At 35.9% G+C, this 25,493-nt stretch overlaps 1 protein-coding gene, 1 long non-coding RNA gene and 1 pseudogene across 2 annotated transcripts; 2 read left to right on the forward strand and 1 right to left on the reverse strand.

The window, feature by feature from the left end:
• Window positions 1-382: 382 nt before the first annotated feature.
• LOC146734497 (uncharacterized) lies at window positions 383-917 on the forward strand. The gene is made up of 2 exons (XR_014931522.1): window positions 383-595; window positions 709-917. It is a non-coding gene; the product is annotated as an uncharacterized LOC146734497 (long non-coding RNA).
• Window positions 918-9,883: 8,966 nt separating this feature from the next.
• On the forward strand, window positions 9,884-12,414 carry LOC100373839 (epidermal retinol dehydrogenase 2-like). Its single transcript, NM_001184857.1, is given in 4 exon segments — window positions 9,884-10,377; window positions 11,350-11,594; window positions 11,863-11,979; window positions 12,179-12,414. Coding segments are annotated over 4 exon segments (906 nt in total). The 5' UTR covers window positions 9,884-9,930; the 3' UTR covers window positions 12,276-12,414.
• A 5,813-nt stretch (window positions 12,415-18,227) lies between these two features.
• LOC100375404 (peroxisomal acyl-coenzyme A oxidase 1-like) lies at window positions 18,228-24,384 on the reverse strand (annotated as a pseudogene).
• Window positions 24,385-25,493: the final 1,109 nt, after the last annotated feature.

A 25,493-nucleotide genomic window follows, 5' to 3' on the forward strand; every position in this document is an offset into this window, starting at 1 on the left:
TTGTCTGATCCTTCATTGTTTTTAAAGTGCTCTACTCAAATTGACAAAAGGCTCAGGCTGTTCAGCAGTTTTCATATCAACTTGCATTTTAACAACAGTTTTATATGGCATAATATTTGAGGCAAACATTTGAAATCACGGGATATGACCATTGCAATTAATTTTTTTTCACGCTGTCTTATTCATATTTTTTTTATTTTGTCTTGAATGTGTCAAAGTTTGTTCCAGCTACAGCTCGCGTGCATTTTTTATTCTTGGTGATTGGCTTGCGTTTTCTTAACAAATTTTTCACCCCTATAATTTTAAATATAAATACATAAGTTATTACTACAATGATTAGCACGTTTTGATTTCGAGCGGGAGGTAGATTTGAATCTCATTGCCCACTGTTGAGTCGGTAATATATTGAGTAAAAACTGTCCAGGTCACCAAACATTATAATACAACACCTTTTCCTATTCAAATTTGCTTGACAAATCTCAATTAAACTGTTACATATTCTATTTTAGGTACTGTTACCAGAAAATGACAGAGAAAGACGAGAGTGTTTTTATACAGCTTGAAAAAAACAAATAAAGAACCAAGGGGGAGATGAGTAAGTGTTAATTTATAGTTTTTATAATTTTGAATTCGTTTTATTCAAGCTTGTTAAAATAGCAGTAATAATAAATATAGTGTTAGTTATAAATAACATTTCTATCATTGCAGGTGACGGAATGTCGGGAAAAGAAGTTAAAGAGGAAGAACAAGAGATGTGGGAGATGGTGACGAAAGTTGTGGACATTATGATGTCAGATGAGGAAGACGGCGAAGAAGATCAGAAAGGAATGTTCATTGTGAGGTCTCCGACATTCTGGTCATCAGACATGGCACTGAACGACTTGAATTTGGATTAAGACAACCGAGTGGCAAGGAGGCAACCGATCCGCATGCTCCAGAAATAAGTAGGACCACCATGTACCTGTCAAACCCCACGTGATTGCCCTAGGTTTTGATGACCAGTGTGATTTCTTTCTGATTCCTACCCAAACCCAAACCCTTTCAATATTTTTAGCTTATAACTGGAATTTTATTTCTTTTGTTTCATTGAATTTATAAATTACTTGACTTTAAATGCATTAATTGTTGAATTTCGTTATTTCTGTTAAAGAAGTCCACTAAATTAAAACCACTTGACATGAACTTATTTTTCACCTTCAAATAAATTGGAATTAAAACCCCATATGATTTATTTATGTATGTCGAGGAAGATTTGTGTACTTGTAAGTGTGTGTATTGTTATTACAAATAAATACTAAATCACTTGAATCACAAATGTATGTCTTTTATTCCCACCTTTGCAATTACCCCAAAACAACTCCTCAATATTAATTAACACGAAATTGCATTAGTTGCAATGTGTTATCGTTGACCGTAGATCTACTGTAAACGTTATTTCCGATTATGAACTGTTCACGTTGCCCTGATCCTACTTGTGTTGAACATCGAGTGGTCAAATATGTCATTGTGAATCACCTCCCACGTTTAATTTCCTGTGGTATACGATCTAGTCTGATGCAAGTCACGGGAGAACAGTCACTTGTAACTTACAGATAAAGAAAGGGTTAATGCCTCGTTGCTGGTCCTGTGTTCATAAAAAAAAACGTCTGATCACTGGGATGGCCATGGGTGTGGCAATAACCATTTCTTTATCTTTACATGTATATGACTGTAACAGGAGCTCGTGATATTGCTAGGTTGTTGTATTGTGTTTATAAATAAATGTGTTGCGGTAGCAAACACGAGTAATACTATCGATACTTATAAACAAAATACTAGTACCTAGAAAAATTACAAGCACGTGCGGCGCCCAAGAACCAAATTACTACGTGAATGATTAACCGGAAATGAAGCATGACCTAAAATATGTGACCTGTATGCAAATGTTCCTGAAAAATCAGCCAATAGCATGCGCTTTAAATATGCAGAGTATACGCAAAATATACGTAGATCTACGCCGATGTTAATTGTGTGCACTGGTTTATTGCGTGACCGTATACGCTATGTATACGTCGATCTGCGTCAGTATTAACTCTGTGCAGTGGTTTATCACGTGTCCGTATATACTACGTATAGTAGGAATACGTTAGACAGCATTGTTCTGCATTAGGTGTACGTTAATGTGCGCACTGTATACTTCCGGTCTGCGTAAATATACTGCTGTGTATATTTACGTATCAGTATGTTCCGAATGTGTGAATATACGTTGCGTATTCCCCGTACATACGTTGAATGTACGTGTGCGCGGACCAACGTATATCTTCGAATATCGGGAATATACGCGTGCGAATACGCTAATGTACCCGCCGTATACCAACGATTTTGCCCAGTGTTATTTGTAACGTCACCTTGGTGAAACTGAAAGTCGTCTATAATATTACGTTCAAAGCAATTAGTCGGTGATATATGATGATGACCTTTTCCAGTGAATAGTTCAGGTAGTAAAGAGTAATATTCCCCAATGCTAAAGAATGCAACATACGCGTAGTGGTACATTTGAGAAGAAAAACAATCAAACAAGTAAAGGTATATCTACGCAATTTTCCAGATTAAAATGATCTGAATCACCGGAAGTGGTTAAATTATGGCGGATGTTTGGTTTTACCCTTGTCTGGTAACGTCAATGTAAAAGTACATGGGGCTGGCAGGATAAGATTCGTTCGTAAGTTGGGAAACGACGTGAACTGGTGCAGAACCTCAATCGCTCCACGTTAGTACATATGTTTCATATGAGTGCAGAGATTACATTACATTACACAGTTCAGCTGGCATTATTATACGTCAGTCTCTGTAATTTATAGTTTATCTACAGCAAAGTGTGTACCCATAGTAATAATGAAACTGTCCTTATAATAATTTGTCGATGCCCATAAGATTTGACTGATTGGTGTGATAAAACCAGTTTGATAAAACCATATTTTCAAAATGTTACATAGGTTTGTGCTTTAGTGGTGATCAGTTTAATATTTGAAGTGTTTTTATGTAATACGACTTGGCTATTAGTCGGTGTGTTGTCTCGAATTCATCCTAATTAATTAACTAATAGGATATCGAAACAAATGATGAACGGAAATGAATTAGTATAACATGATGCATGTAGTCTAGTTTGAAATTAATTAATTAGATAATGAATGGTTAAAATGAATAAAACACGCAGACACACCCAAATGATTGGTGTAGTTTTAGATGTGTCATTTACTATGTCATTAATTATAACGCTTTTGATGGGTGCATACAATAAAGTTCCTTTATTTTCTTCTCAGCTCGTGTTTGAACACTTTTACCCACAATATAGAGGTGCAATTGGCGATTAAAAATTCCGAGAAATAAGTAGGTTAAATTATCAAAAGTTTATCAGCGTTTGAAAACAGGATACGTGTAATCCATGAATCTAAAGCCGTTCAAAGGTAAGTGTTCTAGAACTCCTGATATTGGAATAGGACGAGAATACACTTATGTAATTGTTCAGAACATCATGAATAAGTGCATGTTACTCTTGTACTGTCTGTAAGTAGTGAGTTTATAATATAATATAACCGAAGCGTTTGTTGAACAACGGGTATACAGTTCCTAATTCCTAATGTTCCTTAATAGGAATGTTCCTAACTCGCATATACTGATTGTGATATCAAGCATTCTGTGACGTTATATGAAAACGGTTTTTACTATTAAGTGTAAATCAGTGTCATATCATACAGTGATAGTATATCTAATACGACAGACTGCTCTTTAATGAATTCAGAAATTAAATTCTTCATATAATTATGCTTATCTAATAAACATGTAACGTACATTTCAAAAATGATGTAACGTAAATTTCAAAAGTTATAAGTCAATAAATAGTACTTTTTGATTTTAGAAACAAATAAATGATATACTGGTAAGTATGTATGTCGACCATGCCAACAAAATAACATCAAGCATCTTACCAGAATATTTGTCTTAATACGAGCAATACAGTCTCAATTATGCGCAATGTATACAATGGCTAACGACTGTCTCGTTCTTTGTTTGATGCAAAATGTATGTGCATATGTTACCATATTTAAATTTGTGTGCATATGACTCTGTAGGCTTCTTGGAACAATCAAATCTATTAGTTTCTTGGTCAGGAACAGATTATGTATCCTTATATTAGATCTAATCTCTTCAACAAGAGAGTCTATCGCAAGTTTGTTTTAACATCTGCCAATATGTTTTTTTTCCTTTCGAGGAAATAGTGAAGTATATTTTTGTTCTTGCTTTGTTTGTACTAAATAAACCATACATTAACATTGTCTAACTATCAAAGTGATATATCTGTGCACAGAAAATAAAAATTACTTTGGGCAGAATAAATGTAACCAATAAGCACAAATGCTAGTTTCATACATGAGATTGAGTGTAAACAAGTACATTATTGGACGTTCATTCTAAAGTGGCCATAATCGATGACCCTAAATACAATATGTTATCTCAATCAAGTGCATCTACCAAAAACATGCACGACATGTAACAGTTTTTTGCTTATTTACTAGATTGTGTGATTACTGCTGTTTCACAAAACACGGCGTATAAACATTCAATTACCAACACAGCTTAAACAATAATATATCTATAAAACAATAATATATCTATATTGTTCACAGTTCGCTATCACGGTAACGTACACTCCAGTAACGTAACCTGTTATCTCCTACATATATTTTGGAAAAGAACGAACAAAATGTGTCACGATATAGTTTTTTTTGCAGATTTTTGCTCCTGTTTTTCTTTTATAAATGTAACTGCATGCGGTACACATTGATTAACCTTCATTTGTGACCTATTGCGTCACATCAAATAGTGTTCCTGGGGCTTTTATAATATGGTTTCATTTATCATATGATTTCAGGATTAACTTGAAATGAGTCTCTAATGCCTGCATTTCCCAGAACCCACAATCTCTACCTACTGCGGTTGTTGTCGAACCCATGCCTTGGCCAACCTTTACTAAACCCGTACAGTCTTAGCAACGTTTGATTTACAAATACATTATACAACTTATAGTACAATTAGGTATCAAAGACAATGCCGGTTTACAGGTTCTGTATAGTTATCAGTAGAACTATGCATAAGAATACAGGTATAGGGGGTTTACAATTAGCCTATTTAGAATCTTATGGAATTAACTCTCTTATTAATGATTGTTGATTCTTTCACATGACGTCAATGGTTTTATTTAAACTTGTGTGTGTGTAGTATTTTTATTTTTTAAAAACCTAACCAGAAGTCCAAATTCGTCCTTTATGTACGTTCATGTGACATATGCTTTTTCAATGTACAATCAGGAGGACAATTCATGTGTTCAGGCGTGGTGTCACCTGATACAAGGAAGAATACACGCAATTTGACTATTATATATAATATCCATCGTGAACCCGTGCATGCGACAACTTATGAATGAAAGTTGTTTGTTCATAGTTTCTACTAAACTACATTCATATGTGATTCTTCAGTCATTCACTAACTGAATACACTATTGATGTTTTTTGTTGTAATCGTCTGTGACTGCAATCGATTTAGTACAAACAATTAAGATAATGGACTTCCGGTGAACCTGAAATATATTGAATTATTTGAGTGTTGATTGAATTATGTGAATAATAATTGCTCGATATTAAAAGCAAACAATTTCTTTTTCATTAGAAAATGTCAAAAAATGAAATATTCATGACGATGATAATTAGGTTTTTTCACAGTATGCTGCGCTATTTCCACTTCAGGTAAACATAACGCCATATTACCTGAATTGACCCTTCAACAAATCAGACTTAGTCACGTGGACCAGAAATTGTCATTCCAACTCAACAGCCAATCAGCGATGGCAGTTAGACACTTTATGTTTCAAATACTATGTGCACGTGTTCTTCGCGCTTCATGTAATTAGGTGTTCGTATGCAAGACATTTAGGTGTTTGCCTAGGTGTTTGCATATTTTAACAAGGCAATGCATCGCATATATGATGCTTTATTTCTGTAAACGTATAGTGTGTACTCTCGCTAAATCCCACGGCGCGCGGTGGGGCGTAAGAGTTGAGTTGACCGCGCTAGCTCAAGTCAGGGATTGTAAGTCGATTAACCTGCGCCGTTGGCACTTATTCTGAAATGCGTTCTTCCATACTTAACTAAGTTAATGATTTGAATTATTTGTATTTGTATCTTTAATCTCTCGCATGTATGTTCAGCGTTGTCCAATAACAAATTAATTAATTGTTAAATATGTTTATACTTTTGTTTGTTATTTTCAGCTCTATACATATTACTAATGAAAACATTCATCATGGTCTCCCCATACATAATTTCCCTCGCCAGTAAATATGTTGCTGTGTTTGTATAAATGATTGCCATAGCAACGTTATGGAAAATATTATAGTAGAGCTTGTAACTCGTCGTTTTAATATTATTATGCAGAACCCAACAATAAAAACAATGCAAGTAATGAAAACGCAAAGTCAAAGTCAAAACAGGGCTTCCAATAGAGGTCGTGTAGATCTATCCAGTAGAGTAATATGTTTCCAGATGTCAATTTTCAATACGCTCAGTAAAACAGTTTGATTACACATACCAACAATATAGACATCGCATCAACCTTCATAGTTCTTTATATTAACTCATCTGAACAATCCTGCCACGACCCCGGCATTACTATTGTGATGATTGAGACGTCAACAACATCTTTGCTGACGAGGCGATAGACTTTGTCTTTTGTTATTCTCGTCGCATTGATAGCTGTGGGCTTGTCAACCCAGTTCAGTGAACTGTTTTCTGTTTCGTCGGCTCCATCCTTGTTGATGTCCCATGTGACTAACGTTGATCCCGGCTTGGCAAAGTTTATTGACATCAGCCGTCGGATGCCACTACTAGCGCTTGTCACCAGCACGATCTCACCAGCCAGCGACTTTTTCTGAGCTGGAACGAAGTAAGAATTTGATTATTGACCAAGCCAACCGTAAAGTTACTGAACTAATCCAACGTTGACGCTGTGTAGTGTCCCAGTTGATGACAAATACGACAAAATAGGTCACCAGTGGTGGCGCTCACCTGATGTGACACCCATCTTATTATCTCAGGGTTGTTTCACAGATTGCGTTAATGTTTAATGTTACTGAACGACCCGCCAACCCATAATGGACGAAAGCTCACTTTGTGCGACATATATGGAGCACATATTGTGCTGAGTGCATTATGGGTTGGCGGGGAGTTTGTTGTTATTATATGTAACGTTTTCATTGCCAGTGAACTTGCTGACACTAAAAAGCAGGAACCAGTTTCACAGTCACTGGGCTCTAATTTCGTATAATTTAAAAGTGTTGGGTGTTGTCAAACCATAATGGTTTATGTTACCGGCAAAAGTTTTGTTTGTGTAATAGGTATTTTAAAATGCTACGGGAGGCCGGGGATTTCACGAATACTTTGAACGAACGAACATGGCTGAAAAGCTCGTGGGTGATGGCCATCCCAGAAGAAACAACAGCGATTTTCATCAACAGCTTGAAAACAGGGATACTTGCATTTGTTTATGCAAACTGTGCCTCCGTACTATCACATTTACCGAGAAGTCAACACCGAGGAAATACAATTTACGTCGGTCTGTCGATGAGGCAAATGACTAACTTAGTTCATCGACGCGATGGGCGACCCAGTCAGAATGCCACGACCAGGACAGCGGCATCAGTCGCGGGCTCCAGAAGCGACCATTAAGACCATTGTTTGGCTATAGGAATGGAATTCTCTGATTGGAAGGAAGTTTGAATCTAGTAAGGCTGTGTATGCCTTCATGTGACGTAAACACTTATTGAGAATGAAGTTCTTGCTGATTCGATGGTTGCACCAAGTCATTAATATTAATTAAAATAATACAATTTCTAGATTTGTGAATTTGAAATCTAACAATCATTTTAATTTATACAAAAAAAAAACATATAGTTATAACACAATTTTTGATTTATACAAAAACGCATAGCTATAACACATTTGTAACATCCCCTGTTTTGTGTCATACTCTGTATCGACATAGCACATTTATTCCAACTTTATAGATATTTATAAATAAATATTTATACATTTATTCAAACCAAAACCATAGGCTGAATATTGAATAGCATTGGAACATTTTCAAATGACGTCATCGCGCACTTCACTCGTTAATTGAGAAATGGGTTTGTTGTGTCGATAGTCGTAAATAAATATAGTTGCTCATTATGCAAAAAAAATCTCATGAAAAACTCTTGCGAGCATTCGAATATTGACCCCTTACGATTTGGGAATACATAAAGTTAGTACCATAAACGTTCATTGGGATTACCAGAAATGTGGATTTCTTGCAATTTGTTTTAAATATCGCAATTCGCGTGACCACTTGAATGCGCGTATAAATTGATTGGCATAGCATACCCTTGCATACCATCATTTTATAAATCATTAAAAGTACCAAGCTATACACGATTGAGAAACAGGTAATTATGTGCCTTAGAAAAGCGTTTCACTGATGGACGTCCCAATGAGATTTATGGGGGAACAGCGACGACTAATACTTTGTGTATACAATGTGTATTTTCTGCCGACCGGATTAAATGTAAAGATGTATAGCGCAGCAGTTACTGTTTGGTCATGATTATTGATCAAAATGAGCAACAATGTATATTACTATTTTTTCTGAACACGTACCTCCTGAACACAGGACTACCCCGTGTTGAAGTGTACCCAGTCAGACAATTGAACTACAGATACCATGTAAGACACATACTATTTACCAAGATGTTTTTTTTTTATATAGTGCAGTAACTCTTGCTATTTTTCAATGTAAAATTTATATTTTTTTTCGTGTTTGGTAAACCGTCATCGAAATTCAGAAGAACACATAATTTATAAAAAAAAAGAGGATCTTTACCTAAATGCAGTTTCGTGCCCTCCCAAGTTTCACACATTTACATATATCAAAGCTTGATATTATGACAGTGTGAATGTTGCAGGCAATCAGTATATAGAGTATTTGTCAATATATGGCCTGAAATGTTAGTTTGATAAAATTTTGAATAAGAAATTTCCGCGATTGTTTATGACTAGTACTCTCACAGCTGAAATATCAGCGGTCGAAAATTCAACTCTTACACAGTACTTTACAAGGGAGTGAGTGATTTAGTAAAAACGGAGAAGCGTTGGGACCTGTGCACTAGTGTGTAACATTTTCCTTCACCCCTATATCATACAAAAGGCGTGTTTTATTGAGTAATAGTAATGTAGCAAATTACGTTTCAGACCGACCTTTTGTTCGTTATTTATTACAATATTCAATGTTTCAATGATTACGATATCGTTTTCGATTTAGTGTTTGACTTCTTTCTTTGAGTATCGGTATCTTACATCAGTCAAACTCACCAGGGTGAAGCTATAACACGTTGTTTTGTTTCGTTTTTAGTCATTTGATGAAACCACATAAATTGTTCACACCCGTGCAAATAGATTGTATCGTGGAACTCCATAATTTTACCGATATATCATAGCCATTTTCTTATTATAATCGGTCATAGTACTATCATGATAGTTTGGGATAGTCCAGGGCGGCACGGGACTGACCAATCGCATGACAGAACTTGCGTGAGGCCTAGAACCACGTAGTTATAATTTTGCGTGTGAATGGAGATTACCTGATATTTTGTTATGTATAACGACTTTTTCCCGTTTTAAACATTTTTCCTGTTATACCTCGTTATAACGGGAAAAAAACACACAATCGCTGAGACAACACTATCAGTCAATAATGCAATAATGCCGGTGTCAGTAATAACAGCCGAGCGCCACCGCTGGTGACCCGTATTGTTTTATTTGACAATGGAGCAGCCACTGTAGTACTGAACAAGGTCGCGTCGACATGGGATTATTTCAGCAACTATACGGTTGGCTCGGTGCCTGGATCATCATATTCTGGTCAATAATCAAGTTCTTCCTCCCAGCTCAGAAAAAGTCGCTGGCTGGTGAAATCGTGCTTGTGACAGGCGCTGGCAGTGGCATTGGACGGCTTATGTCAATAAACTTTGCCAAGCTGGGGTCAACGTTGGTAATATGGGACATCAACAAGGATGGCGCCGACGAGACAGTAAAACAGATCACTGATTTAGGTGGACAAGCCCACAGCTATCGATGCGATGTGACTAAGAAAGACGAAGTCTACCGTCTCGCCAAACAAGTCAAAAATGACGTTGGTGATGTCACGATACTCGTTAATAACGCCGGAATCGTGGCGGGAAGGCGCTTTCTCGATTGTCCAGATGAATTAGTTGAAAGAACTATGGAGGTGAATGCAATGTCGATATTTTGGGTATGTATAAACAAACTGTTTCCCCGAGCGTAACTATAACATAACTGTAATGCAGAAGAACATTGTATGTAATTTTGAAGCTGCTGTGGCTTATTGGAGTTCATTAGGGTAGTCAAAAAATGACCTTTGCTCTGGCTTATCGTGTCCATTATTGTAGATGTTAACAAACTTTCAAAGCACCGTTTCATGTTATCGTTATCGGAATTTAGCATATAACATGTATCTGATTTATCATCACTCTTTAACTACCCGCATACGCAAATCTTGTTCTGCTCCGAGGGTTAGCTTCAACAGTTTAATTTGTTAAAGTCGTTGCGCTGCGTATGTGCGACAATTATGTTGACAAACATTGATTTTCAAATTATCCAATGTGCTCTTGTATTGGAAATTACGCGTATAAGGTTTATCCTTTGCGCGACTTGCACTATTTACCGCCGGCGACTCCTGCGATACCTTCCAATGACCTAAAAATACCTAATTAAAGCTTGGTAACGTCTCAGTTTATAGTCGTTGATCTGCGAAACAGTCAAAGTCGCCATCTTTCATTGTATGAGACCCATATATCTCGCGCATGCGTGGCGCGACAACTACCGCAATTTAATATTGCTGGTCGCTGTGTGGTAAACGTGGCATGAGACTCGTATCGAACGTGACAATACACGTGCGCATTGGAACGCACTGGACCAAATAGCTGGACGCACGAATGACAGGTTATAAAATCGATTTTCGTCGCTCCCTGTCGTCGGCGCGCGCGCGCAGTAACATAACACAAAGCTCGAACAGGTTTATTTGATATCAGCGATCCTGTGCAAGTAATTACTGACTAGTTACATCCAGATTCCAGTTGTTTCTCACCTATTTTTATGAAATGTTCATATATTGAAATTAGACAAACACGGGTGCAATAATTTATAGAAAATATATAATAAATTGATTTGTACTGTTACATACTACTATTCTCTCTATTTATAGACATTGAAAGCCTTCCTACCATCAATGGTGGCAAAGAATCATGGTCATTTGGTTACTGTGGCAAGTATGGCAGGTACTTTTGGTTCGCCATTCTTGGTTGAGTATTGTGCAAGTAAGTTTGCTGCAGTTGGCGTGCATGAAGCACTGACTGCCGAATTGTCGGACCTTGAAATTAATGGTGTACAAACAACGTTGGTGCAGCCATTCTTTATTGCGACTGGGATGTTTGATGGTGTCAAGACTGGGTAACTATTCATTGAACATTTTAGTAATATTCTGATTTCTCTTTCATATAAAAGATTGGTGATGTGTTTTTGAAATTGTAGGCGCAAAACGACCTAGGTCAGTTAGTCCGCTCTTGATAGCTTTATGACGGTTGCCAAATAAGAATTAAATAATTTTGATAATATATACAGTCATTTAATTTGAATGTTGAACTTGTCTGCAAATAACTTTGGCACTAATGAGTCATCTGACAATAACATATTCAATGTCATTTCCTGCCGTCTCCAGAGATATTCCCATGCTTGAACCAGATTATGTGGCTGACAAGGTGGTCCACGCTGTGCAGGTCAACCAAAGACAACTTTGCATACCAAAGATTATGTATTTCATTGCGTATTTCAAGACGTAAGTATTGTTACCTGATATTCATTAGTTCGTTCATTGCTCAAAGCATCGTACTCAATTGCCTGAGAATGTCACCTTCAAAAGTTCAGACCATTGTTATTATTATACTAAAAAAAGCATAGGAACGATCAATTTCAGAACTACACAACCCCACTAATAATAATTCATGTTACAGCATATATTTTTAATTTCTCTACAGCTGGATGCCAGTTAATGCATACATTTTTCTAGCAAAAGCCACTAATAGTTATCGTACAATGGATAATTATACAGGAAGAGAAAAAAAGGCAACATAAACAATTACAGCATTTGGTGAAGCAGTAAATAACATGGAATTGTTTCAAAGTTTCAGGATCTTGTATAAATATTTGTGGTCAAATCAGACACTGTGAAATATGAATGTCATAAAAACATTAAAAAGGAGAATTATTAATTACATTATATTTGCATCAATATTTTTCCATAACTGCTGATCAGGATTTCATGTTGTTTGCTTTGTAATGAGTGTATTATATAAGCTGTGCTTACTGTGTTTTTGCTTATGACGTATGGGAGACATAAACAATAGCTTTGTAAGTAATAAATAAATATCGAAGGGAAAATCAACAAGAAGCATATATTAATGAAGGTTTACTTATTAGTTGACACCACTGAACGTATGCGAGACTTTCAGAATAAGTTAATCGACTTTCGATTGCATCCTATGGCTTGAGCTAGCTAAAAAGGAGCTAGATAGAGGCTCCCAATACATACACGCAATAGAATGGTCATTGCAATGTCACATGGTATGCATTGAATAAATAATAAGCAAACGACAGAGCGTTCAATATACCTTTTGTGTAAATTAACCTCCTTCACTGTTTAGTGTGCTGGCCTTATTTGTTTAACAAATACTGACCACAACAGTGGCTATTACACTCAAACTCATTTGATTACCCATACCAAATCCAACAGTTGTGGTCAGCATATTATGAACGTACCAATAATTATAACTCATTGTTGTTTGTCACTGGGCAATCTGTGAACGATTACACATATCTACATATACCTGTATATGGTGAGTGTTCTATCATCTTATATATATTTATAGAAATTACAAATTAAAATGCGGTGCGGCGTACCTCATTGCAAATACTATTTTTTTTTTGACGGACTACTTTAGTTCAAAACAATATCGACATTGTGGGCGGCGTCTTTTTCCCCTACTTACCGAAGCGCATCTTCGTTGCTTTGCGCGATTTATATGGGCTTTCGAAGTTGGTACCATGTTTTGCCATTTTCTGGTGACAAGTACACCATTTGCTTTTAATATCGAGTAATTTTTGTATTATTCACCTAATTCAATCAAAATTCAAATAATTCAATATATTTCAGCTTCACCGATAGTCCATTAACTTAACTGTTTGTACTAAATCGATTCGCAGACGATTGCAATAAACACATCCATATAATGTATTCACTTATTGAATAATTATATGTTAATTTATTCATCTGCAGCTTTGTAAAAACTATGCATAAAGAACATTCAATAATGTTGTAATATGCTCGGTGTCACAATGGATATTATATATATAACAATCAAATGGCGTGTACGTTACACATGAAAATACTTGGCCGTTTTATATAAACTATCAAGTCAATCCCATTGGCTCTCTAAATGGTTTGATGGTTGACGTTGAAACAGGTCAAACTGTGTATACCTTCGCCATATTTTTAATACATGTATTTTGAAGAAACATGTATACCCAAATTAAGACTGAGACCCATGATGCATTTATTATGAATTTGTTTTTAAAATAGAAATTACAGGCATATTATAACACGCAGATTACACTTACAACATTTTTAGTGGTCTCAAAATTAGCAAAGCGGCACACCCTAAAAAACTATATCTAATGCCACTTTAAAAAAAGATGTGGACTATAGGCCGCAAAACGCTTAATTTTAGCTGCGCATAAATTGTAGTGTAGAAATAATCGGCAGATACAACAGCTATAATGCTGTGTTTTGACACTGTGAGGGCGTGTGCGATAAAGCATAATATGTTGCTGAATTGGCACGTTTATAGAATGTGTAACAATACTCGCTATCTATCATGCGAAACCAGTAGCGCTGCTGTTCACAGTGCGTGTTTTCCGCTAAATAAATTGCGCGCATAATAGTATAAAACGGGCAACTTGGTATATCTGTTCATTATATTTTGTGAGAAACGACTGCAAATTTGGAAGTTTCCGTTGTTTACACTGAACGTATCAAACGGACAACGTGGAAGTTAATGTCATTTCCGTTTGGACGTTTATGCAACGGATTTTCGAACGCAGATTTTCGTCGATATAAATGGCGTTTTCGTAGAATACAAGATCGAATACAAGTGTACAAACTTCGCTCCAAAAACGAATCTCTCATATTTCATTAAGTTAGCCAAATGTTACGCAATACTTCTAAACACTACTTGTACGGCACTGATACGATAGGTTGGTAATTTGTTCTGAAATAGCATTTAAATGAATAACTTCCATTGCTTCAATACACAATATTGTAATGAAAAGTTTTGTAATCACGAATGGATATATATTATAATAAGATATACGGATAAATAAAAACTCATTAATAAACATATCAACAAGTTCATTCAACATTTTCTTCTTCTGGTTGGTATCAGTGAATAATATCGCAACCTTTTCCAGTACCAATTACACCATCACAATTAGTTTCTTGACCAGGTTTTATATATTTAGCTTCTGACCATTACCACTATCACTACTATTTACCATACTGTTACCATGTCCATTGGTTTTACCATTACCATTGATATTACTAACACTATTAATATGAACATTACCAGTGATACCATTACCATTTGATACAGTCCAATATTTACCACCTCCTATACTATGATCACCATCTTTACTGATAACTAATGCCCACTCCTTTTCATAGATCTCTAGAAATCCATTAGGCCTATTTCGAATACTTTTCACAAAAACAGATTAATCTTTTCTGAATTTCGCACTTTGATAATGGTTTCGTTTATGACGAAATTGATTTCTCACTAAATGTCTGGGTTTAATAAATCTCATCTCGTTTTTAGTCTTCTCTGTAAACATATTTCTTCTGGAATTCTACTAGTAATACTATGTGCTGCCCAGATTGATTTAAATCATCATCATTCTTTTAATAGACGATTTGAATTTCTCCACAAATCTCTCTGCTTCACCATTGGTTGCAGGATGATTTGGAGCGGAATTGGATGCCTATTAACATTGACCTTTGTGAGTAACAGTATATTAATAACAGGTCACCCATATGCTGAAAATATATGCCACAATACATCAATAGGTCTCTTAGAAGTTATTGAAGGCATAGGAAGTACATCTGGCCAATTTGTACATGCATCAACCATGATCATGAACATATTACTCATAGATGGACCAGCCGAATCTAAATGTGCCTTTTGCCAGACACACTGGTTGGCCAACTCCATGAATGCAAAGGTTGGTCATTCGTCACTTTGGCAATAATAACAATTCTTCGCCAAATCTTCAACATTACCATCAATTCCATGAATAAATGCAATAGATTTTATCTTTAATGTTTCTAGTTGTTCCTGGTGAAATTGTTCTTCTGTCCTGCAATTTAAGGGGAATTATTACTCTCATTTGCCACAATAAACAGCCCTCGTCATTTAGTGCTTGTCTTCCACGAACGAAAAAACGAAATTCTTCACATACCTTCCTAGATCAACCATGCTGTGAAAAATACATCACTTTCAACAGGATCGGATTTGATGGGCATTACAAATTACAATAAAAAACAAGCGAATGTATTATGTATAATTTCAGGTTATTATCACAAAATAGTTATATGAAGAATTCTTTGGATTGCAACAATGGGGTGTAAGGTAGTGCAATAGTTTCAATCCACCAGCATACCAGATTGTTGACAAGCCACAGAAAAAAATATTCTATATTTCTGGCGAGTACCCTGTTCTATCGCTCGTACGGACACCCGTCATGGACTTGGTCAGGATTCCCACGGGTGGCGCTTGTATTGAAACAATATCAAGTGTATCTTCACATTGCTAGCTACAAGCGTGGTTTCTAAAACAATATCCGTGTAGCTTTTAGCAAGTATGTGTTATATGGGCAGCTGACAGTGTTGACACCACTTGTAACAATATAATTCTTAAAACATTATCACCTGCAACAAATTTACCCACGATGTGGAGGTGCTAAAATTATTTTTGTATTTTTATTCAATGTATTTTATTCAATGTATTTCGAGAAACTTATGCTGGTGTATTGAATCACTTTCCTATATAAAAGGTGTTCAATTTGGATCACGTGATTTAACTTATAAAAAGACATGTTACTTTAGAGTAAGGAGACACAGATATAGACTCAGGGAGACACACCGGACCTAGTCCACTTGTTTGCTCTCTGGGCTTGGCCGTTGGGCCAACGCCCAGTTACAACTTTTGTACATATCTGATGTCACGACTCCGAATAAAGATCTCCGGTTCACACCGTTTACAGTCTCAATCCTTCCTTGACAACCCCATCTCGTGCACGCCACGCCGCGAAACCAGTCTACGTTTACCCACTTACAAAAATACCCAAAACAATTCTGCCGATCCCCTACAAATAAAAGAACTAGTTATAAATGTGGTGGAAACTACTTTGCGATATCTATAATTTAGGAGGTACTATACAACACACTCATGTACACTGAAAAATTCGTAGAGGTATATGGCGTAATTTTTTTTTTCAGGCACATCGTCTCAATACTGCTGCAACCCGTTACATCAAAGAGTAGGTTATGTATGTTTTTTATGCTTCTTTTGAGACGTGCTCGTCCTCGTAAATTGTCCGTATATACGTATCTACCCGCCTCATGTGAAGTATCATAGTTCTCTCACCTTTGTAAACATGTATGCAGTACTTAAACTATTGGGCCTGCTTGTAAACATGCTTTCTCGCGCTGGTGCAGATATTGAGGTTCTACCACGTAGCGCATGTCATACTTCAGACTGTCAGCTCCATGCCCGGCGAATATTTGTAGTATTTCTAATGTTATTATTCATGTACACAGAACAGCTGTTTAATTTGCGAGATAGTATCTTGTCTGTCATGCCAAAACGTGCGTATCAACATATACTAAGAAATTACCTAATAAATGATGAACTTGATGGATATAATATAATTTATGTCTGGGGTGGTCTTCATAATTTAGATGATTTGGGACTATCTGTTTTGCATACACACAATTAGGTATCACACACAACGTAACCGTAATGCTTAAAACACAAATTGTTAAAAAATGTAAAAAAAACTGTTTTCTATGTTTACTACCTAGCGACATATATAATTTGACTTGTATTCTTAAGTGTGTCTTCTCTTGCTCAACTACACTCCTCTCAAAGCGAAATCGACATTCTTGGAATATAAAAGCCAATGTTGAGAATTGCGTTGAACAAACACAAAAGAAATCAATTGAGTTGAATTGGTCACGTAGGAATGTAAAGCAGCGGGCTGACCCACGAAATGAAACCCAAAAGTGTCGCATAGGAATTTCTTTGAATCGCTGACTCGGAACGTGAACAACTTGACTTGTTACACACGACATAAGTAACCATGAAACCTTCAATGCAGTTCAGTATGGGTGTATTGCTTTGTTTTTATATTTTGGGGGATTTAAATTTGGGTTTCATAGTGCGAATGTGTGTTGTTATAATAATTAAATTAAAATTGTATTAACTTTTAGGAAACTTTTTTAATGTTCTTTTGCAATTAATCGTTGTTTATTATAATTTGACAGTGCTTCTAAGATGTAATCGCCCGGCTCAGTTTTGCCCCCACCATCCTCAAACTATTATAATATTCAGGACTAATTCGACTACATTATTATGTACAGTGATATACAGTGATGATGTTAAATGTTTGGCAATAATCTGCTACTTATCCTAGAATACTTTTTGTTTAGAGAATGTAACATTATTTGCTTCTATTATGATACATATTGTGTAACTCATCTTGGTTATATACAAATGATTGTAATCCATATTTTAATTTTCAAAATCAATGACGCGGCCACACTCAGAAAATATTTATAAACGAAATGTGTTCTGGTACTTAGCTTGTACTCCTAATTACACAAACGTTTGATCGGTTAAGCCAAATGAAAATATAGCACATGAAAAAAAGAGGTAAAACAACAGAACCAATGAGGAAATCTCATTGATGGTAATCACCACTCTTTCATTGCATCAATTACGGCATGAAAATTACTATTTACGCATTAGTCGGGGAGCAATACGCAAATAGCAAGTAATCTTGACAATACAAATGTTAAAATGACGTATGCGTTCATTTTATAATTTTGAAGGCTGACTCCGTAAAAACGGTTTCAAATACTCATAGCAGAAGTCGTGGACCTGTAAAATAAAATAAAATGCAGTAAACAAATAAGATATTATTGAAAGTGTAGATAATCTGATATATATATATATATATATTTGTCACTATCCCGAATAAGAGAAGGTTTTAAGCAATTGCTCAAAATATAATTAGATATTGTTGTTTCAAAAGTTTGTGATTTTTACTTTCATCTAATCACTTAATTCATTCAAAGGCACTGCTTATTATTGTAAGAGTTGTCTGCAGCACATCACTTTTTAATCAATTAGTTGAAACTGATAATAAATACACAATTATACATCTTACCTCGTTTTTGTTGAGTGATGATTTCTTGGCCCATTTATACATATTCTCATATACATTGCCATCGTACCGTCCTAGGATCGAACACAATATCTCATCCCGGATGTCAAACGCATCTACTAAGGCAACAGCATTGGGGCGAAGGGTTGCCAGCATTGACGTGATGTGGTGTGTGATAGAGGTGATGTTATGTCCAGAGAGGTAACAATCCTGTTGAGATGTGAACAATAATTGTATAAACAGTCGAGTGTTGAAGATTGAAATGCTGTAATTCGCGCAGTGACGATCGGAGTATTGACGTCAGCCATAGGAGTGGAAATAACAACAAAAATATTGGTAAACGTATGTATCGCCAGTCTTATTTTGCAGTGATAACACCTGTTTGGCCGGATCTGTGAATTGTCGTGAAACTAAAATATGATTTTAAGGATTTGTACATGTTTCAGTCACAGCAAAAGCATCACAAATTTATTTTTATTAACCATAATAGTGATACAAAAAAGAAATTGCAGGGTATTTAAAGTAGGAAACGCACCATCATGAAGTCTCTGGAATCTTGATAAATGCCATACAGCGCGTATAGCTGACATAACGATGTTAGGACTAGTTTCAGCGAGTCGCTCATCTTTGTGTCTTTAACGCTACCAACAAATGCACTCACAGTGACAATGAGTCTGTAGATGATACATTAACACAGTGTGTTAGTAAAAGACATTATGTTCGGTAATACACCTAATACTGGGGGGTCACATTAATAGTACCTAACATACCATTGCTGCATTGACAAGTTGAAGATGGCAATTATTCCATGCAGTGTGCTGGGATTGGCCCTCAGAAATATCACGGTGTAACTTTTTAGCTGCCTCCATCACTAATCTGAAATATAAGGGATGCTCGCATTAGTTTAGATGAAAGTTGAACACATCGCTGTAATTGTGTGGTAGTTCCAATGATTTGTGCCTGTTTCGTACCTCTGAGCTCTGTGTTTATATATGTCGACCAATATATCCAATTTCAACAGATCTGATTCACTCGTTATTGCACACTTCTCAATTATGGGTTCATTCAAGTATGGAACTTGACCAGACAATACATCACCGGACAATGTACTTCCTGCGCACTTTATTAAATACCTGAACATGATTAATTAAATAGAATATTGTCTCGTGCACTTACATATATGCAATTAATGTTGCATTAAAGTAGACAGTCCAAACCCAAGCTGTATTTGCAGAACACACACTGTGGCAATCATGTTAATACATGGACACCACAAATATTGATTGTCCTTTGATAGGCTTAAAGGTATTTCAAAAATTCACAATATTCTATTCTGAACTGGATTTCATCCATCCACTGACAAATCCACTGACTCTTAAAAAGGCAATGTTCAAAACTATTTGTTATAATGCGGAAACCAATGCTGTTGTTTAACTTTGACAAATTTATAGTTAGTTGCATGCGAGTATCCATGTCCAACGCATGCTAAACGACATGTTTCTATACCAGAGTTCGTTACATACGAAACAAATCCTTTGAGTCCAGCGGTCACGGCATTGAACTACATAGTACAAAAAACGACAATTAATGTTACCAATCTATTTGTCGAAAGCCGAAATTCTACGAACATACACATTATGCAAACTGACACACAATACAATAATATATAGGATTAATCGAGAACATCATAGGTATAAATTTCTAACTTTTTGTCGGTGGCTGAAGTTTCCGGTTGCCATTTGCTGTTGAAGTCTGTCGTACATTCCGCTGACACGTCGTTCAACTGTATAAAATGCGTACGTGGTGGCAATGTAGGGTAATATCTTCAATTGCTGAGATTGGTAGTCAAGAATATGAGCCTCTCTGGCTCTGTGAGAAGAAAAGTCAAATTATACAATTTTATTGATCAAATACATTTAGAAAGAATACTATTTTTTAATGACTCAAACACATCTTGACACAGAACATGACAATAGGAGTAAGACTGAAAAAAGCATTACCCTGGTTGCATCTCACTCTGTCTGCGTACAGCGCTGTATCTAGAGACAATGGTACACGCCATTGCTAGGCAATCAGTACAAGTGAGCAGATACCCGACCCTGGCATAAACGAGTGTACCGTATACCAGCTTATTTGTTGGTTGTTTGACATATGTACCATCCGCCAACACATATTAACAATATAATATTATATTGAGAATAAAGACAGCGACATTGGCGACAAATAAGTTCATAATGTTTTATAGCGTTTATAATAATTTTCAGGTTTTAAGTTTCAGGCAGAGAAAGGGGATTAATTTCTCACGATGAATACACGCTTTTCTATGTTTGCAGCCGAACAGTTGTTTGTCATTTCCCGAATTTGGCTTGTGTACTTCCATCTAGACATGATGAAGCGGTGTTCACTAGATACAGGTGTGTTCGATTGCAGGCATTTGATTATATGAAGTATATGTGACACACATAATATATAATAACCAGTGGGACGTTGCATAACGGTTTTAAGGTGTCGAATTTCGTAAACAACACCATGAACTGCATTGTGTATTATTTACCCGTGTGTGCTTCATTAACATATTGTCTCTCCGAATGCGAACATGGTCTAGTCTCAGAAACACATTATCATTGCTATTGAAACCCATCTTTGGTCCAATATCACCAACAGTCACTCCTAAATGTGGAAATGGTTACTATTTTCATTTAAACACGTACATATAACACTGTCTCTTAATTGTACGTTCAGTAATTACTGTCAACGAGCATACAAAAATACAGCCATACCATTTTTTTGACGTATCTAAACTCTAATAAAATCGAGGCTCAGTTTTCATTAAAAAAAAATTCTCACCTGGTAGAGGCATATGATTTTCCAGGCTTCTCAGTGGAACAATAAATGGGTGTACTCCATATTGTTTACCATTAGTAATTAACTGCGCCATCACGATTGCATGGGTTACTGTTTTACCCACTATAACGAGAAAGAAAAAAAGAGACTTTATCATCGATATGCAACGATCAATTAACTATGTTTCGATGAACGAGAATCAACATTTCCTGGAGACGAAGTGTAATGAAAATAAGTTACACTTGGTTTTATAATAGCCACTGACAGATTAGTTAATAATATGTACACACATAAAACATAATCATATGTTGTTATACATATTATGCAAGTACAATCATACTCACAGTTTCCTATCCAGAGCTTTGTAGATGATAGTGTAGGACTATGTACAACGAATTCTTGTGCTTTTGGATCATATGTTGAAGTTGTCTCAAGCCCTCTCACGAAAGTCCCTATGAACGAAGGAATCAAGAAATATCAAGATAATTCAAAATATTAACCGCCGGTATAGAAGATGGCGTTTAAAATAGTATCTGAATTTCAGCTACCCACCATGTCCCAATTCTGTCTGAGCAAATGTTCCAATAATGTGAAGATTTTCTGCTAAAGGTAGCCATTTTCTTTTTTGTTTCTCTGACGCTTAGCCAATAAGGGTTGGTACAAACATTTTGCTATGAAGTTCGATTGCTGTTCCATGTCTTTTTCCTATAGCTGCACTGAAATTAAATTTGTGTTGTTCAATCAACAGAATTGAAACAGTCAGTGAAACATGAGAATGAATTAGTGAGATGATTCCATAAACATTGTATTGAACCACTGTATCTGTGTCATAAAATCAATTTTACGATTTGATTAGACCTCTCTTATTTATGCAAGCCATGGTTAGAAAGAGCATTATGAGCTATTGACACTGTTAATATTGGGTTAAGTTCTGCTATATTGGGTTCCAAAATATGAAAATATGAATAGCAAATATCGATAGTAAATATGTATATTTGTTTATGTTAGGAAACAAATTAAAATAACGGAAATTAGGCAGCATGGTCAATTTTACTTTAAATGGTAAAATATGTGTTTCAGGGTCTATTTTAATTTGTTCTAAATCAGAACGCGACAATATACCGTGGTATTCATGCTTTTTATTGTGCAATTATACATACTCTCTCAACCAGTACTACTCTTTTGCATCCGTAATATTCAACTGTAATATTTTCTTTTCTATCATCACACCTCTTCTGACAGCTGATGTGTATAACTCATCTCTCGATAGGAAGTTAGGATCCTCCTGTTGAAAATCCGGATCGTCGCACACCAAGGATTCTGTGAGATCAAATAAAGTGCAGTGAAATTCCACCGTCAAGCTCTGCTAAATGGACCAAAACATGATCAGCAGTGAAAAGTTAACCATTTCTGTATAATTCATATTACTATGGTCGACAAGATACTGCCGTGAATGGTCATGCTAATTATGAACAATTTCTGCAGATAATACAAACTGTTGGCTGAACTTTTGAATCCGGTATAAAATGTTGCCTTCTGTCATGACGTGTCAAATTGTTTGACCAAGTATTTGGAACATGACCGTTTTTCTCTGCTTTGTTCTTGCCCTAACTGTAGCCTTGTTCTAGCTTCTTTGCTATGCAATAGGCGTGACAATAATCACCAAGTATGGTAGACAGTAGTCGACCGTGGTTGACAACAGTTGAACATAATAATTTATCTTCATGCACAAGTACCTGCCGTAGCCCATGGTCAAGATACGAGTGTACTGGACGTTAGTGTTTGAATGTCAACAAATGAATAGTTTATGGTTGTGAATAAAATTATACTACTTGTCATAATCAACCATTTTAAATCATTAAGGTTTTGATGCTCGCAACATTATCTTGTTTATCTGTTAATAGGAACTACATTTTTCCTATATAACGTGAATTGTGCAAACGTTTATATCACTTTCAGGGGTAAAAAATCGTTTCCACAGTTTCGATTTTACGATTAGATCCTTGCGGCCACAAATTTGATGTCATTCCCCACGTGCAAAACTACAAATGTTGACCGATGTTACAAGGTTTAAGTCACATGGTTTTAATTCGCCCAATCTTGCCTGGTTTGTAGACTTTTCTTTCCATGCCTGAAATAGTCTATGAATCTTTGAAACAAAAGCATTCAAACGTTAACGCTAACCTCCATCAGATTTGTCTAATGGTAAGAAGCAAATATATATATACAGAGGTAACGCATGTGCAGATATTATTGTAGATTTTTTCGTCTACATTTGAAGTCGTATAGGTGACAGTTAAAAACATGGCGGCGTCCTGACAGTTGTATTTTTTGATTCATCGGATTTGTACATTTATCACCAATGGCTTGGACAGGTATGCAAAGTGAATTGTATAAAGGAAATGACTGGATAGCATTAGTTCGACCGCATGCACGGTAACCGCACAAAGTTCATTGAAACCCACAATAAGTGCGCTGACCCTTATATTTGCTTTAGGGCATGCACATCTACATGCTTTATTCAATTCACCGAATTCCCAAATTAATCCAATGCCTACAATGTTCTTGTCAAAGTAATATTCCAAAGCGTTGGCCGACCTTGATTCTGGAATGATGTTGCTTATGGTGATATTTATACTGATTTGAACTGCGAGCGAGATTAAATATTGTAAATGCATTTGTATTACCTATATAACGTCGTCGTTGTGTAACCTTGGCACCGCCGTCTTTAATGTAAGTCAGTTCAACCGCGTCAAAAGTAGCGTTATCTCTCTCAATCTGTAAATCAAGATTGACCTCCATGATTAGAGTACAGATTCACAACGCAACAGTGTCAGGTCTGCGAGTACCCAGTGTATATAGCACAAGCCATTTGTTATCTGGGGGACGTAGGTGTGTTGAGTGTGGTGTAGTTTTTATTAGCGTTCGACGACTTGGCTATTATCCTAACACAAGCATTAATTTCTGAAATTTAATAGGTTGCTGATGTTACTATAGTTAACCACAGGACCATAAAACTCGTGCACCGTCAAAAGAAGGTCACGGGAACAAAGGCCATCGACCTGGTGTTTTGTACATGCAGTACCAAGTCACAGTTCAGCGTGTCTCGTCTGCTGTGTCAGTTTAATAAAAGAATTTAAAATTCATTGCGGAATGTATATTTTGGACAGTTCAATGCCACCATGTACCCTGTTTCATTCGTAGAGAGATATGCCGTAACTTTGCTTTCAGGTACATTCTGTCATATTTTATGACACCCGTTACATCAAACTGTATGGTATATATTGAAAATTTACAATATTAACATAAGGATTTTATGCTTATTTCGAGACTTGCTCGTTCTCGTAAATTGTCCGTATATACATACCTGCTCGCCTTATGTGAAGTGTATGCAATAATTAAACTATTCGAGCGTGCTTGTAAAAATGTTTTGTCGCGCTGGTGCAAATATTGAGGTTTTACAACTAGCGCTAGAATAGCAGTTTGAGAGATAGTAATGTGTCTGGCATGTCAAAAGGTGTACATCAACATATATATTAAATCGTAAACTCAATATCATTAACAACAATCTCAATAACCAATATCGAAAAAAAAAAGAACGCAACTCTACCAATGGTAAATCCGATTTATCGGAACGTGAAGTCGATTGATATAATATATTGTATTTCTGAGGTACTCTTCCTAAGGTATACGATTTACGAATATCAGTTTTGTATACACACAATAAGGTATCAATCACGTCGTATCCCAAATGTTTAGAACAACGAATTCAAATAATTGTTAAAGAATCGTTTTCTATGTTTCTTACCCAGGGACATGTATTTTTTGACATATATTCTTAAGTGTGTCTTCTTCTGCTTAACTACACTCTTTTCAAAGCTTGTAATTTTTAGTAAAATAATTTATGTCCTGGCATATGTTACTGGATTGCTATAAGAAAATAATTTCCCT

This window comes from Saccoglossus kowalevskii, chromosome 14 (assembly GCF_978046115.1).
Source record: "Saccoglossus kowalevskii chromosome 14, keSacKowa6.1, whole genome shotgun sequence".
NCBI lineage: Eukaryota > Metazoa > Hemichordata > Enteropneusta > Harrimaniidae > Saccoglossus > Saccoglossus kowalevskii.